This window comes from Cygnus olor, chromosome Z (genome assembly GCF_009769625.2).
Source record: "Cygnus olor isolate bCygOlo1 chromosome Z, bCygOlo1.pri.v2, whole genome shotgun sequence".
Lineage (NCBI taxonomy): Eukaryota > Metazoa > Chordata > Aves > Anseriformes > Anatidae > Cygnus > Cygnus olor.
Genome location: NC_049198.1, coordinates 18,248,989 through 18,264,928, shown reverse-complemented (window position 1 = coordinate 18,264,928; position 15,940 = coordinate 18,248,989). Strand labels below are relative to the sequence as shown.

General features: G+C 38.5%; 1 protein-coding gene across 1 annotated transcript in view; it reads left to right on the top strand.

Moving 5' to 3' along the window:
* DHX29 (DExH-box helicase 29) overlaps positions 1-15,940 on the top strand; it is a 28,463-nt gene that overhangs the window by 211 nt on the left and 12,312 nt on the right. The window contains exons 2-17 of the mRNA XM_040542274.1: positions 1,265-1,344; positions 2,154-2,267; positions 2,828-2,957; positions 3,336-3,478; positions 3,894-4,019; positions 4,768-4,894; positions 5,186-5,356; positions 5,980-6,145; positions 7,285-7,408; positions 7,826-8,422; positions 9,215-9,358; positions 9,458-9,634; positions 10,244-10,384; positions 11,809-11,953; positions 12,165-12,285; positions 13,379-13,463. Coding sequence (XP_040398208.1) covers positions 1,265-1,344; positions 2,154-2,267; positions 2,828-2,957; positions 3,336-3,478; positions 3,894-4,019; positions 4,768-4,894; positions 5,186-5,356; positions 5,980-6,145; positions 7,285-7,408; positions 7,826-8,422; positions 9,215-9,358; positions 9,458-9,634; positions 10,244-10,384; positions 11,809-11,953; positions 12,165-12,285; positions 13,379-13,463 — 2,591 coding nt within the window. The remainder of the gene's footprint in view (positions 1-1,264; positions 1,345-2,153; positions 2,268-2,827; positions 2,958-3,335; positions 3,479-3,893; positions 4,020-4,767; positions 4,895-5,185; positions 5,357-5,979; positions 6,146-7,284; positions 7,409-7,825; positions 8,423-9,214; positions 9,359-9,457; positions 9,635-10,243; positions 10,385-11,808; positions 11,954-12,164; positions 12,286-13,378; positions 13,464-15,940) is intronic.

Sequence of the window (15,940 nt, the reverse complement as noted above, 5' to 3'; positions counted from 1 at the left end):
GGGTTGTAACGAGGTGTGGGTTTCAGGGAGAAACACGGAGTTGAGCGGGGCTGGGTGAGCAGCGGGGCCCGGGGGTGTCCGGGGAGGCTGGGCTGCCTGTAACGCCAGCCGGTGCGGCGGGCTGTAGGCGAGCCGGGCAGCGGTCGGGTCAGGCCATCCCAGGTCCCAGCATGTTAACATGAAGTCCTGCAGTCCCTCGCCCCGTGTATTAAACTTCTGAGCCGCTTAACTGTGCTTTTCCAAATCTGGGCTCTGATACCTGTGTTTTCATGTCTCCCGCACCTCCAACACCACAGTACTTAGTTATCTTCAGAAACTGTCCAGCACAGGTGAGCCGTCCTGCTGAGGAGCTGGGGGGCAGCAGCACCTCAGGGAGCACCCTGCTTCCCTCTCCGGAGTGCCGTGCGGTCTGGCAGGGTGCTGAAAGCTCCGAGGCTGCTCAGCTCCTTTCTGTCTGCACCATAGCAAAAACAGCACTTGCATTCTCAAAAGGAACAGCGTCTAGCATCAAGCTGGCTGTTGTGAGAAGCTAAACAATTTCAGTGATGATAAATAGCATTGTGAACAGATATTTTTCCACTAACAGCTGCTAAATGAAAAGTAAGAACGACTGTAGCAGGTTAGACCACAGACCTGTGTAACCCAGTACCCTCCCCTAGACTGGGTCCAAACGCAGGTACCCAGGTGGGAACAGACCAGACATGCAGTGATACTTTCAGAGAGTACTCTTACATCCTCCTCCAGTTGTGGCTAAAGGACTTGCTGAGCCATGTAGTATTTCTATTCAATATCCTTCCAAAAAGAAAAAAAAAGGATTTCATTGTGCGAAACCATCCTGCCTCCTCTTGGGCTTAGACAAATGTCCTATACCCACAGCTTCAGTGGCAGAGCTCTGCTATGGAGCTGTGCATTTTGTAATTAAAACAAACAAACAAACCATCACTCTTGCTTGCTTTGAACTTGCCATTAGCTTCCCTGTTTGGGGAGTATTATTCCCTGTTCTTGTATGGATAGTGAGCAGTCGATCATTTTTCCTCATTGTGCCACTCAGGATTTTATATTTTGTCTCCTGAGTCATTTGTTTCTTTACCACTCATTGGTAAATGGCCTTTCCACACCATTTAGTGTTCTTATTGTTCTTAAGTGTATGCATGTTACTGGCATATTGGTGTAATACTTGCCTCGTGTTGGATCTGCTTTAAAAACCATATAGAGTGTTCTCTGCACTCTGTGTATGTAATTGATGGTTGTTTGCAATTTGCAGGTCCAAAAACTTACAGTTTTAGTTCACCAGTAGATTCCAGTGCTGCTGCTGCTGCAAATCTAGATAAGTCTATTCTCAAGGTGAGTATCTTCTTTAGGCAAAAGAACTTTGCGATTCATGATACTCTTTTACCCGAGTAAATATTTCTTCAGCTATATGTGTTATGTTACACGTGTAAACTACGTTCATGTGTTAGACCTTGTCTCTTGAGTTTGAGCTGTTTGGGGTTCTGAGTGTGCTTTGAGAAATGGGATAAAGCAGTAGGGCGGAACATCTGTCTTTAAGTAACAAATTATACATTACATGCAGGATTATGAAGAGCAGTGTTTGGGCTTCTGTTGTGCACGTATATTTTTCTTCCTGTCAGAGGAAGAATACAGATTTTACATGGCAATCTCAGTGACAACTAAAGCTTCATCCATGTTTTAGAGATGTTAAGAATACTAAAATTTTGTCTGGATTTTTTTTCCTAATCCAGATAAGAAGGAGAGTCTCACAAGATTGTCTTAATGATCAAATTATTTTAGATTAGTTCTAGTGAGCTGAGGAGAGAGGCCTTGTTCTTTCCAGTAGATTATTTTTTTAAATTACTTTTTCCTTACATTATGTCAAGGGAATCCCTATATTATTTAAGATATAAATGGGCCTTCTCTGTAATAGGGAATGATTTTTTTTCTATTTCAGGTTAAAAAGAAAACAACAACATAGAACTTAAATAAATCTGTACCTTTCATAAGAAGGTTTTGCCAAACTTATGGAAAACTGGAAAAGCAGGGATTTGAATGGCAGAAAGATTTCTGCATCCTAATTTCCTTAGGAATGAAGAACATGGATATATCATAAAAAGGTGTAGTGTTTTGCTTTGTATCAACTATTTTTCTTTATGCAGGTAATGATAAACAGTAATTTGGAGAAAAGGATTATTGATATAATCAATGACCATAAAAAACAAAATGATGACAAAGGAATGATTTCCAGAAGACTTACTGCTAAGAAACTGCAGGTAGAGTTTAGAATGTTGTCCTCTGACCATTGTTGATTTAGAGTAAACAGTTTCTTTTTTTTGTTATTCATATTTCTGCGTGTAGTACAAGCCAGTGTACCGTATTTTCCAGTAATTGCATTAATGATTAGCCGGTGGAATCAGTTAGCATGTTTATCAGTAAAGACATGTCTCCATGCATTCAGTAACCACAATCAGAGTATCTAATCAAATAGATAGAGGAATAGAAGTTAACCTCAATGTTTTAAGGACGTTGTTTCCTACGTTTTTAGTTCCATGTCATAGTTGGAAAATTGCAGATTTATCTTTCTACACAGAAAATATGCACTCTATTCAGAGACTGGGATGTGGCTTTACTTATACATATGTATATATATTTACATTCAAAATTATTATGAGCTTTATTTTCAAGACAGGATTTTCAACTCTGCCTTCTGATATGTTAATTTATGCTTTTTTATCCGTTTAATCTCAGTTATCTGATATGTGGGAAATAGAAGTTTGAGCCTTTATTAAATTGCTAGGTTAAATCTTAATGTTTAACTTTTTTTTATTTGTAGGATGTATATATGGCTTTGCAAAGGTTTTCTTTTAAGACTGAACACATTGAGGAAGCAATGAAAAACACACTTTTATATGGTGGTGATCTTCACTCTGCACTTGATTGGCTTTGTTTAAACCTTCCTGATGGTAAGTATAGTGACAGAGAATTGACTACAGTTTTTAATTGAAGAACAGTAGTTCCAACTCTGATACGGAAATACGTGAAAGTAGTAGTCAAATATATTGTTTGACTTAGACCAGTAGTCATCACGGTTTTCCTAGCTGTGCTGCTGACTTATTTTGTTACTATTTTTTGATAGTCTTACAATCTTTTTCTTCCGATTCTTAGAGTTTTATCAAAGTCCAATGAGCAAATGCTGACTTACTTAAATGTTATAGCCTGATTTTTATTTTGGGCATACTGTTGTTGTTTTATGTTCCTCCAGTTGGTTCCCAACACACTTAAAAAGATTTTTCAGTAATCATTGTTGACACATTCTATGACATTGGTTTTTTGTTTTGAAGATGCCTTGCCTGAAGGCTTCAGCCAGCAGTTTGACGAACAGCAACAGAAACCTAGAGCAAAATTTTGTTCTCCTGTGTCAAAATGTGAACCTCCACCTCGCTTAGTAGATAAGAAAAAGAAAGAGAATGGCCCTGAAACTAAGGTAATTTGAGAAATTTATTTGTGTTTATTGGTGGGAAGAGAGCATGAAATTTTCCAAAATCCATAATTTGCATCAACTTCAACAGTGACGTGGAAAACTTCTGAAAATATAATATACTTAAATAATACTGTCATCCACATTGTTTTAACTACAGTGGAATGGTAATTTGAAAAGTAACGTTTTTCCATGTGAAGTCTAAAAGACTCTGTAATTTGTTGTTTGTGGTAACTTTTGGTAAGTCATAGCTTAATTTTTTCCTAGAGTGGGTTTGTTCTGTTTATTTACAAGTAGCATTCTGTCATATAACTTAATTTATATAAAATCTTAAGCAGTAGTTCCTAAACTCTGACTGAGAAAAAACATTGGTGGTTTCACTTACTGCTATCATTACTTGTAATTTTGGTTGCTCTTCCAGGAGACAAATGCAGAGAAACAGAAAGAAGTGAGTATGAAGGAGTGGATTTTGCGATATGCTGAGCAACAGAGTGATGAAGAGAAAAATGAGTCTGTGAAAGAGACAGATGAAGAAAAGTTTGACCCAGTAAGACAGAGTAATGTTTCATGAGAAATATTCAAAAACTTTCAAAAATCGATGTAGAGTCATTTAGGCTGCAAAAGACCTCTAAGACCATCTGGTCCAACCTTTAACCTAGCACTGCCAAGTCCACCATTAAACCATGTCACCAAGCACCACATCTACGTGTTTTTTTTTGAAGACCCATAGGGATGGCGACTCAACCACTTCCCTGGGCAGCCTGTTCTTCACTAATTTACAACCCTTTCAGTGAAGAAATTTATCATAATATTTGACCTAAACCTTCCCTTGCACAACTTAACGCCATTTCTTCTTGTCTTAAAGATATGTCTTGTATTAAAGATATGTCCGGCACATCTGCAACTAGTTGATTGGTTTGTTAAAAATTGAGGGTTGAATAGCTAGCATGGTTTTTTTTTTTTTTTTTTTTTTAATTAAGATTTGGTATCAGGCAACTGAATGGAAATATGCTGGTAGTTTTCCTTTCCTCCATTGTTTTTCCTCTTATTTTTTTTAGTACTGAGCTCAAAATATCGAATGCATTTTTCTGGGAAGGAAGGATTTTTGAAACACATCTCAGTGAGATTAGGAAGGTGGTTATAAAATTTTGAGAGATTTTAATTGTTCGTTACTTGCACAAAAGAGAAACGTTTTTTTAAGCTTAGTATAAAGGATTACTTTTTTATTATGAAGGATATTAATGGTGACAAGAATACAATATTAAAATTGTGATTAATAATTCTATTTGAAATAGAATGAGAGGTATGTACACCTGGCTGCAAAACTTTCAGAAGCAAAAGAGCAAGCAAGCATCTCCAAGCAAGACAAAGACAAGCAAGGCCAGAAGGTGGCACAAGAGAAAATAAGAAGAATTCAGCAAGGTAAAGCCCTGCAGATTACCTGTGTTTCATTTTGTGACTTGCATATTTGTTAGGCAAGTAGGTCTCTTGAGTCAGGTTGAATTGATTTCATCATCTGTCATGCCACTCACTCTGTGAACTGCAAGCTTTCCTGAACTTACTGTTTTCATGTGGGTCAAACTGTAAAAAGTCAGTAACATTTCACTTTTGGGTTTTCACTGCTCAATATGAATTAATGTAATTATTCTTCTCTTTTTAAGGAACAAAATGCTCAGCAATTGGTAGAAATAAGTTATATATTCTCTTTGACAGAAATGGCAGTGCTTGAAGAGCATCCTGTATTTGATCCGGCTGTGAAAACTTCAAACCAACAACAAAACGAAAAGAAAAAAGCTCCCTTACCTCAAGCTCCCGTACCTCAAGAAACCACTTTGAATCTGAGTTTGCTTGAAAAACCTGAAGGTGCTGCAAAGGAAGAGAAAGGTGTGGTGGAACTTGTTCAATACAAGCCTGGCACGTACCACAGATTTACAGTATCAGTTCTTTTTTTAAGGGTTGTATAGCATTTCAGTGTGGAGTTGTCAACTTTTCATTGTGGGAATGGCAGGTGGGCTGTCTTGCTGACCAAGCTAACTTGACAAGATCCGTATCTGTTTTAGCACATGATGCTAAAAGCTATTTTTGCCATACTGTCATGTCTAAAATCTTGTGTTTCTTTTTTCATTGCTACAGGGCTAGTGACCATTCCCATTAATTGTCACCTTCACATCTTTCTAAAGTGTTTTCATTGTAAACCTTCAAACTGTTAATATTTTCCTAACAACAGAATATTAGTAAAAGCTCTTGAATTACTGAATGATCGAAGATTGTAAACAGAATATTGTAATTAATTTCCTGCTAGGAATTAATTTCCTTTCTTGAAAAAGCAGGAATTTCTGTCATTTGTCAGCACCAGTATTTTCTGTTCGTTTAGTAGAGCTGCAGAACACTTCAGAAAACAGTACTCTCTAGTGAAAACAGACTTGTAGAGCAGATAAAACATTTTTGAATGTAAAATAAGTACAAGTTTTAGGAGAATTAAAGTATGTGTCATTCTACTCTTGTAGCCAAAAAGAAAGAACCACTAGATGTAAGAAACTTTGATTACAGTGCTCGAAGCTGGACTGGTAAATCTCCAAAACAATTTTTGATTGACTGGTGCAGGAAGAATTTTCCCAAGAGCCCAAATCCTGCCTTTGAAAAGGTTCCAGTTGGAAGATACTGGAAATGTAGGTATGTATTTCCCATAACCTTTACATTTTCCTTTTGGTTTATTTAAAAATAAAAATGCTCAAAACTTCTGTTTTGTCATGTTGGTCCAGGTTTATATCAATGTAGTGTGTTTAACTTGAGTGATTTCAGTCCAGCAGGGAAGTATTTCACTCTGGATAGCTCTGGAGAAGTAACACTTCAGCTGGACATCACAGCAAATGTAAAACTCTGTTGAGTGATCCCTTAAAGGGGGGATCAGTTTATTTAGCTTTGAATTCTGTACTGCTGTGTGAAAGGTTCTGAAGCAAATTAATTCTGTAAAATAATTTTGGACAACTAACTTCTGGCATTCTTGTTCAAAGCAATACATTAAGCCATAAGTTTTAGTCATATGAACAACAAAAACCTTTTTGGGATTTGTTTAAAGCAGAAGCTAGAAACCTGTGTAACAGCTACCATAAATTTGTAACCAAAACACTGCAATATCAGTGACTTTTATGTTTGTTTTCAAATCTAAGTCTATAATGTAGTGCTATAAAATACTATAAAGTATAATATAAAGTATATTATCATATGCAAACAAAGTAGACATGGCATTACAAATGAATAGTGCTTCTTGAAGGAACTAAATAAAATGGAAATCCCAACTTCTTGCTTCAAGGTAGAAGCTACTAGATGTTTAAACATAATGTTCCTCAGAGAATATGTGGAATTTTACTGCTGATGTGACTGGCATGTGTCTATTAGCAATCTGCTGAGATGCTAACATCTGTTTAACTGGCATCTCAGTAGCTTGTCTATGCTAAGTGATTACACAAAGGCACACCAGTATTTGGTTCTTTCAAAGCAGCTAACCTTAATGGTGGTGTGTATGTGTACAAATACTTCTGCTTTAAGGAAAATGAAGGCAACGTAAAGGGAGAAGGGGGAGAACCCACTTCACCCTACAAATGTGCTGCTGTAATCTGCTGAAATTTTTCTGCCATTCAGTCAAATGTGATCAGCTGTGTCTGTTCACAAAAGATTATTGAAAAACATTAGTTTTTTTAGATTAATTCCTGTATTTGATTTTTACTCGTGTTTTAAACAACATTAACAGGTGTGCTGTTTATATAGGTAACAAAAATTAAGAGAAATGCCTGTGTGAATCTGTTTTTAAGGGTCAGGGTTATCAAGTCATCAGATGATGTAATGGCAATGTGTCCTACAATTGTAACAGAAGATAGTATGCAAGCACAACATCTAGCTGCTACTTTGGCGCTCTATCATCTAACCAAGGGACAGGTAAGGCTTTCACCAATATTACTGTTTTTAGCTTGGAATCTCCCTTTGCTTTTTTTTAATTGTAGTCTCTGTAATTAAATTTTAATAACAGTTTAGTCAAGTGTTATCCATTAAGTTCTTTGCTTGAATGATATAATACTTTGCTTCTATTGACAATCACGGGCATTGCAGCATATGGGGAGGAAACTATTCTGTAGTAAAACTGTTCTTTCAGTGTTGCAAAGAATGCAAGATAGCTGAGAATAAAATGTCTTGTTGATGTTAATATAACTGGTTTCACAGCTTCTGTATTTACAAGTAGTTCCGTATCTCAAGCCTTATCATATCTTCTGCTACGCAAGCTCATTTACACATAAAATGTTAGTTACGTTACTGAGTAGTATACAGAGTAATTTTTTTTCTGTTTTTCTCCCTAAGTCAGTTCATCAGTTGCTGCCTCCTACCTATCGAGATGTCTGGCTAGAATGGAGTGATATTGAAAAGAAAAAGGAAGAAGAAAACAAGATAGAAACTAACAAACCTCGTGATAACTTTATTGCTAAATTATTAAACAAACTAAAGCAACAGCAACAGCTACAATCTGAAAACCAACCGAAAGTATCTGAAGGTCCTGAAGATTCCTGGGAGAATTTAGTTTCTGATGAGGACTTCAGCAGTCTTTCACTTGAGACGCCAGAAACAGATAATTTGGAACCTTCCAGGATTTTGTTCAAAAAGCTGCAAAGTTCCCCCAAATACCAGAGGCTTTTGAAAGAGAGACAGGAGTTACCTGTGTTTAAGCACAGATATTCAATTGTGGAAACTCTTAAAAAACATCGAGTAGTTGTTGTAGCTGGTGAAACAGGCAGTGGTAAGAGTACCCAGGTGCCCCATTTCTTGTTAGAAGACTTGCTGCTAGATGAGGGGTCGAGTAAGTGTAATATTGTTTGTACGCAACCACGGAGAATCTCAGCAGTGAGTTTGGCTACAAGGGTTTGTGAAGAGCTAGGCTGTGAATCTGGACCAGGAGGAAAGGTAAGATGCATCTTGATTCCTATTTCTAATCTTGATCAAATTTTAGGAAGATGGATTCTTGGTACAAAGTGAAAACATTATTATTCCTTACACAACCAAATTAGATACTGTTTTTTTCTTGAAAAAGTCTTCTTGCTATGTCAGCTGCTTTTATAAATTGTCAGTGCTGAGCTTCTGGATATCCATATGTGATTTCTAAAAAAATTTACCAAGGGTGACTAAGAGTAAGTGTTTAATAATGGGGATTGTCAAACATTGGAAAAGATTGCCGAGAGAGATTGACATCCCCATTAGTAGGGGGTCCCCATCAGTAAGGGAAAATTGCCCTGGATATAAGGCTGAGTAATCTAATCTGACTTGAAGCCTGGCCCAGCTTTGAGAGAGGTCCATTCCAGCAAAGTTCTCTGTTATTTGAAGAAAAGCAAGGTCATGTATGTTTTATGGTAGTCTATTTGTGTGAAATCCCTAGGGGGATTCCATACCTCCACTGCAAAAATATTTTTATTTGAGAGCTGCCAAGAACCCTTAAAAAGAATACTGAGGTTATCGGCTCTTTCCTGCTCTGGAGAAACTCAGGTTGCTATATTTCAATATATTTTTCCCTTTCTTAACAAAATCAAATGTATGTATTAAAAAACAATGTGGCAGTCATTCGCTATACTATTTAATTAGCAACTTGTGCAGTGTTGGGTTCTAACAGTGCTTAAATTTAACTTAATTTTGAGCGTCTGTTGCTTGTCTACTATTTTAAGTTATTCCTGTATTTTTAATGTCATGTTATTTCTTTTATAGAACTCCCTGTGTGGTTATCAAATTCGTATGGAATCTAGAACAGGAGAAGCCACCAGACTACTATACTGTACAACAGGTGTTCTGCTTCGGAAACTTCAAGAAGATGGTCTTCTCTCGAGTGTATCTCATGTTATTGTAGACGAGGTTATCAGCTCTTTCTTTTCTGCAGAAACTATAGTTATTTTGGGCCTAGACTTACCATCTTTATTAAGAAGTTAGTATATGTTTTTTTTCCAATTCTAGGTGCATGAAAGGAGTGTCCAGTCTGATTTCTTGCTAGTTATCCTGAAAGAGATCTTGCATAAACGTTCAGACCTGCATCTGATTTTAATGAGTGCTACTGTAGACAGCGAGAAGTTTTCCAGCTATTTCTCACACTGTCCCATTTTAAGGATTTCAGGGAGGAGTTATCCTGTTGAGGTAGGCAAATGTTTCTCTGACTTTAAAAGGCACTTTGCACCTATACCGTGTTTGCTTAGTTAGTATTTGAAATAAATATAATTATATTGTATATTATTGGTCAGAAAAATACCTTAAGTATTTATGTCACAGGCTTTTAGCCTTTTTCCATTTTGAAAACTTCAGTGCTTTGAACTACAGAATTGTACTGTTTTTTTTTCTGATATATTATCAGTTGATTAAAATCATTCTCATCTGAAGACAGTGACATTTTGATTTTTCTCTATTGAATGTATGTAGTAAGGAAAGTACTGAATTCTCCTGTCTCTCTCCACATACAAAAAAATGCAGTGACAAAGTTGCATGTTTCTCATGGCTTATAGTAAAGGTAATGTCAGTGGTCATATGGAGAGATCCTTTAACATCTTTTAACAAATTCATAGCAAGTCTTGGGTTTTCAAAAAGCGTAAGAAAGATTAAGCTGAAGTTTGCAAGATCTATTAGACCGTTAAAATGGAAAGGGATGCCCTGTTCAGCTTTGTATGAACAAAAAAAAAAAAAAAAGAACAAAAAAGCTGCCGATAAGTTTTTGACATGCCTTTTTTTTTATTTTGTGAATTTTCAATAAAGATTTTCCATGTTGAAGACGTAATTGAAGCAACTGGCTATGTTCTGGAGAAAGACTCAGAATATTGTCAGAAGTTCTTGGAGGAGGAGGAGGAAGTAGTGATAAATGTTACTACCAAAGGAGGAGGCACTACAAAGTATCAGGTAAAATAGGCATTTCTAATTTCAATTTAGGAGTTTTATTTTTGCTTTATTACCTTTTTCTCTGTTAATTAAATGCAATTGGTTTGTATAATATCAAGTGTTCTTTCAGCAGTTGACACAAGACGCAATGGCACTTCTACAGTGCAAATCAAATATTTGCTAAAGCCATGTCCGTATGTTTTTCTCAACTCCCTTATTGCTGCCATAATTTTGACACATTTGACACTGAGATCTGCTGTTTCTCTTTCGCAAAATCCCAGCTCTAATCCTGTACGCAGCAAGAGGAAAAAGCATTTAAATAAGTTCTCCCAAAGAATTATCCTCAGTATTGAACTAAGAAGAACAGAAAAAGCAAGGCCACATCTCTTTTAGCGAAAAACTTTCCGAGATCCTCCAACTTGTCATGCCAAATGGGATAACTTATGTTAAGATGTAGAGCTTTTTGGATTGACCGTCTATGGTTCATCTTGTAACTATTCTACAGTGACAGCTGGACGTGTTTTTGAATTAAAACTTTTGAAGGGAAGCGTGTGAATGCCTCTGACCACGGGCAACTGTAGACTGTTCAGCTCTAGGCTGTGTATATTTTGGGTGGACACCTGTCTACTAACTTGTTCCCATGAGGTTTCTGCAAGACCACTTAGTTTGGTGTGATCAAACACTGGTGTACACATGTTCAAAGCATGCTACCATGTGATTTGCAGATTTTTCCTGAAGTGATGGTTACTCCATAACATCACAACAGCATGTTTTGGTTGAAGCCAAAGTGCTCTCCAGAGTGCTCCTCCATCTTTATAATTTATTTCTGTAGAGATTCCAGTACAGAAGGATATGTGGTGGAAAGCTTCTTTCTGAAGTGGTTTAACAGTGAAATAATTTACAATGATTCCACTTAACACAGAAGCCTTATGCTAAGTATGTATGTCCGAGATATTTATAGACAATTTATTATTACTAGAACAAATATTTATCTTCCTCCCCCTTACCTCCTTCCCCAAAACACTGCAGGAGTTGTCACATAATTGACTCTGAAATTTCTTTTCAACCATTCGTTGAGAAGGGGAATGTAAGGGAGAGAAGTAAAGGGAAGCTGTTTGCTTACAATACAGAATTTGAATTCTGAAATTCTACTAATTAGATTATGGACGTGTGAATTGCTTTAACTCGTAAAACATAATGTGTAGTACTGCTTGCATGGACTTTTATTCCTTTTTCATCTGGGATGTCAAATACCAGTAGCAGTTATCTACCTATACAGAGGTTATGTAGATGTCTGTGATTTAATCTAACTCTCACTGTTTTCCATGGGAAGTTTGTCAATTAAATGTCACTTATTATGTTTTAAGAAGGCTAAAGTGAATGACAAATTGACCTCTTTTTTATAAAACACTGAGCATATGATTTTTCCTCTTCTTCCTTTCTAGGAGTATGTCCCAGTCCAGTCTGGATCTGGTATTGATTTGTCTCCTTACTATCAGAAGTATAGCAGTCGTACACAGCAAGCAGTCTTCTATATGAATCCTTACAAGATCAACCTTGAACTTATTTTGGAGTTGCTTGCATACTTAGGTACAGTCTGCTTCTTAAGTTTATACACTTGTGACTGCCCTTTGGATTTATTTGCCACTGTTAGCTAGTGATAAGGATTCTTGACTTAATTTTATATGAAACATCCTAAAAAGTATTTACTACAGGACTCAGAATTAGTTCCTGTTCTCAACTGAGGCTGTCTGCAAATGCATGTTTGTTTTAACTGTGTGTCTGTATCGTCACTTTCCAGATAGAAGTCCCCAGTTCAAGAACATTGAAGGAGCTGTGCTGATCTTCTTACCAGGCCTTGCTCATATCCAACAGTTGTATGACCTCATTTCAACTGACAGGAGATTTAGCTTGCGTGACAGGTAACACAGATATTTTCTATAGTTAATTGATTAGCTTGATGAATACGTCCTTCTTGATTGTTAAAGCCTGCTGTTCTTGAGAAGTGAAGTTGAGAGTTACACCTTTGAGGTGGTTTTACTGCGAATCCATTTTTATTATCTAAGCAAAGATGACAAGTGCTTAGAAATGGTACATTCATAACCGTCTCTTTTCTTTTGACTTGACTTTTTGAACAAACATATTTAATCACAAAATACTCAACTACTTCATTTCCACTTTTTAGGGCATGGGGGATAGTATGTCTGGGAAATAGCTTTTCATGGTATACTGTTTATATAGAAATGGCTGCTTACTGAGAAGAGATCCACAAAAAGTAATCTGCTAAGAGAAGTGGCATAGGGTTGTAGCGACGCAGTTTTGAAATTTGTTTTATAGGTAACTAAAAGGTAGCGATGCTATGGCATAAAAGGAGTATTTTCAGTCAAATTCTAAAGATTTGTAGATGGCCTTAGGTGTCAAGCTTTAGAAGAAAAGGAAGTTACAAATTTCTGTGACTCTCTTCTCTGAAGGCTTTTCTCACTCAGGCTAAAAGTTGCCTATGTTTATAGTTGTGTACAAAGCTTCAGTGACAGTCCTTATCTCAGAAGCGTAATGTAAAGAACTCAGTTTCATGGATGCCTAAATCCCCCACCCTGGCCAGCTCTCCCCATATTAATTGTTCAGCATGACGTCAGATGGTATGGAATACCCCTTTGGCCAGTTTGGGTCAGCTGTCCTGGGTCTGTCCCCTCCCAGCTCCTGCTGTACCCCCAGCCTCTACACTGGCAGGACAGAGCGAGAAGCTGAAAAGTCCTTGGCTTGGTGTAAGCACTGCTCTGCAACAATTAGAACATCAGTGTGTTATCGACATTCTTCTCATCCTAAATCAAAAACACAGCACCATACCATCTAGAAGGAGGAAAATTAACTCTATCCTAGCTGAAACCAGTCATGCAAAGTTTTGCTCTTTCCAGTGTGCATTCTAGTTGCTTTCTCCAACTTGCTGTAGTATTTCTGCTCTAATTTTTACTGTATCTTAACATACATATTGATTAGTATAATTTCTTATTCTAGGCACAGATTGATAGCTTTGCATTCTGTTCTTTCAACTCAAGATCAAGCAGCTGCATTTACAGTACCTCCACTTGGCATTAGAAAGGTATGTTAAGCAAATTACACCACTGAAGAATTTTTTTTATGAGTGTGCAACTATGAATTTTTAAAAATCAAATCATACATAATTACATGACAACCAGTTGTTCCTGGAATTTTCTCACTGGTAAGAAACAGTTCTTCTAATTTGGTGCTCTGTAAGAGATGGAAGTTAGCGTGCTGTGAAATCTTGACAGTAATCAGACAAACTCTTAAACCTAGTATTTTTCTAAGAGCTACTTCAATTATTGCTTTCCTATAATTTTACTAGTAATTGCAGTTTTTTTTATTTCGGAATTAGTATTTTACTTCCAGACTATGTTTAAATAGACTAGTTTTGGCAAATACTAGCTATTAGTAATTTTGATGGATTGTAAAAGAAAACGTGAATATGAAATTCTCACAAATTTAGACTCCTGAGTAATTGGGGAAAACTAAGTCATTTTCCAGCTCATAGCATTTTTAATGCTTTGTCAGCTTGTTTAGGAAAATAATTCTGAGTTTAAAAAACAACAACAACAACAAAAACTTTTAACAATTTTTTTTCTAAATATTGATTTGCTCTCCTCGACTAAGCCTCTTCAGGGACCTACTTGGAGGAATCCCCTGGGTTAGGGCCCTAGAAGGAATGGGGGGGTCCAGGAGGGATCATCAACATTTAAGCATCACTTCCTCCAAGCCCAAGATTGATGTATTCCTATGAGCCAGAAGGCAAGCAAAGTGGGCAGGAGACCTGCATGGATGAGCAAGGAGCTCCTGGCAAAACTCAAACACAAAAAGGAAGTATTCAGCATATGGAAAAAGGGACAAGTCCCTTGGGAGAAATACAGGGACATTGTTGGAGTACTCGGGGATGCAATGAGGAAGGCCAAGGCCCATTTAGAATTAAGTGTGGCAAGGGATGTCAAGGGCAACAAGAAGGACTTCTTCAAATATATCGACAGCAAAAGGAAGGCTAGGGAAGATGTGGGCCCGCCGCTGAATGGGGCGGGTGCCCTGGTGACAAAGGATACAGAGAAGGCAGAGTTACTGAATGCTGCCTTTGCTTCTGTCTTCACTGCTAAGACCATCCCTCACGAATCTCAGACCCTAGAGACAAGAGAGGAGGTCTGGAGAAAGGATTTTCCCTTGGTCAAGAAGGATCGTGTTAGAGATCATTTAGGCAAACTTGACACCCATAAATCCATGGGCCCCAATGGGGTGCACCCACAAGTGTCAATAGAGCTGGCAGATGTTATTGGCAGTCCACTCTCCATCATCTTTGAAAGGATGTGGAGAACAGGAAGGTACCCAAGGACTGGAAGAAAGATGGTATCACTCCAGTCTTCAAAAAGGACAAGAAGAAAGATCCAGTAAACTACAGGCCAGTCAGCCTCACCTCTGTCCCCTAAAAGGTGATGGAACAGCTCATCGTGGATGTCGTCCCTAAGCATGTGGAGGAGAAGATGATCAGGAATAGTCTGCATGCATTCACCAAGGGGAAATTACGCTTAACCAATCTGATAGCCTTCTGTGATGGGATGACTGGCTCGGTGGATGTTATCTACCTTGACTTCAGCTAGGCTTTTGACACTGTCTCCCATAACATCCTCATAGGCAAGCTCAGGAAGTGTGGGATGGATGAGTGGACAATGAATCAGACTGAGAACTGACTGGATGGCAGAGCTCCAAGGGTTGTGCTCAGTGAGCGGTCTAGCTGGAGGCCTGTAGCTAGTGGTGTCCCCCAGGGGTCAGTACTGGGTCCAGTCTTGCTCAACTTACTCATCAGTGACCTGGATGAAGGAACAGAGGGCACCCTCGGCAAGTTTGCTGACACAAAACTGGGCAGAGTGTCTGATACATCAGAGGGCTGCCATTCAGAGGGACCTGGACAGGCTGGAGAGTTGGGCAAGTTCAGCAAAGGCAAGTGCAGGGTCCTGCACCTAGGGAGGAATAACCCCAAGCACCAGTACAGGTGGGGGCTGACCTGCTGGAGAGCAGCTCTGCAGAGAGGCACCAGGGGAGTCTTGGTGGACAGCAGGCTGACCGTGAGCCAGCAGTGTGCCCTTGTGGCCAAGAAGGCCAGTGGTGTTCTGGGCTGCATTCAGAAGAATGTTGCCAGCAGGTCAAGGGAGGTGATCCTCCCCCCCTAATCAGCCCTGATGAGGCCCCACCTGGAGTATTGTGTCCAGTTCTGGGCTCCCCAGTACAAGAGGGACATGGAGCTACTGGGGTGAGTGCAGCAGAGGGTAACTAGGATGGTGAGGAGCATCTGTCACATGAGGAGAGGCTGAGAGAGCTGGGCATGTTTAGCCTGGGAAGAGAAGACTGAATGGGTAATCTCGTCAATATAAATCTCTGAAGGGAGTGTGTCAAGAGGAGCCGATCTCTTTTAAGTTGTGCCCAGTGACAGGACGAGAGGCAGTGGGCACAAACTGAAGCACAGGAGGTTCTGGCTGAATATGAGGGGGCACTTCTTTACTGTGAGGGTGACAGAGCACTGGG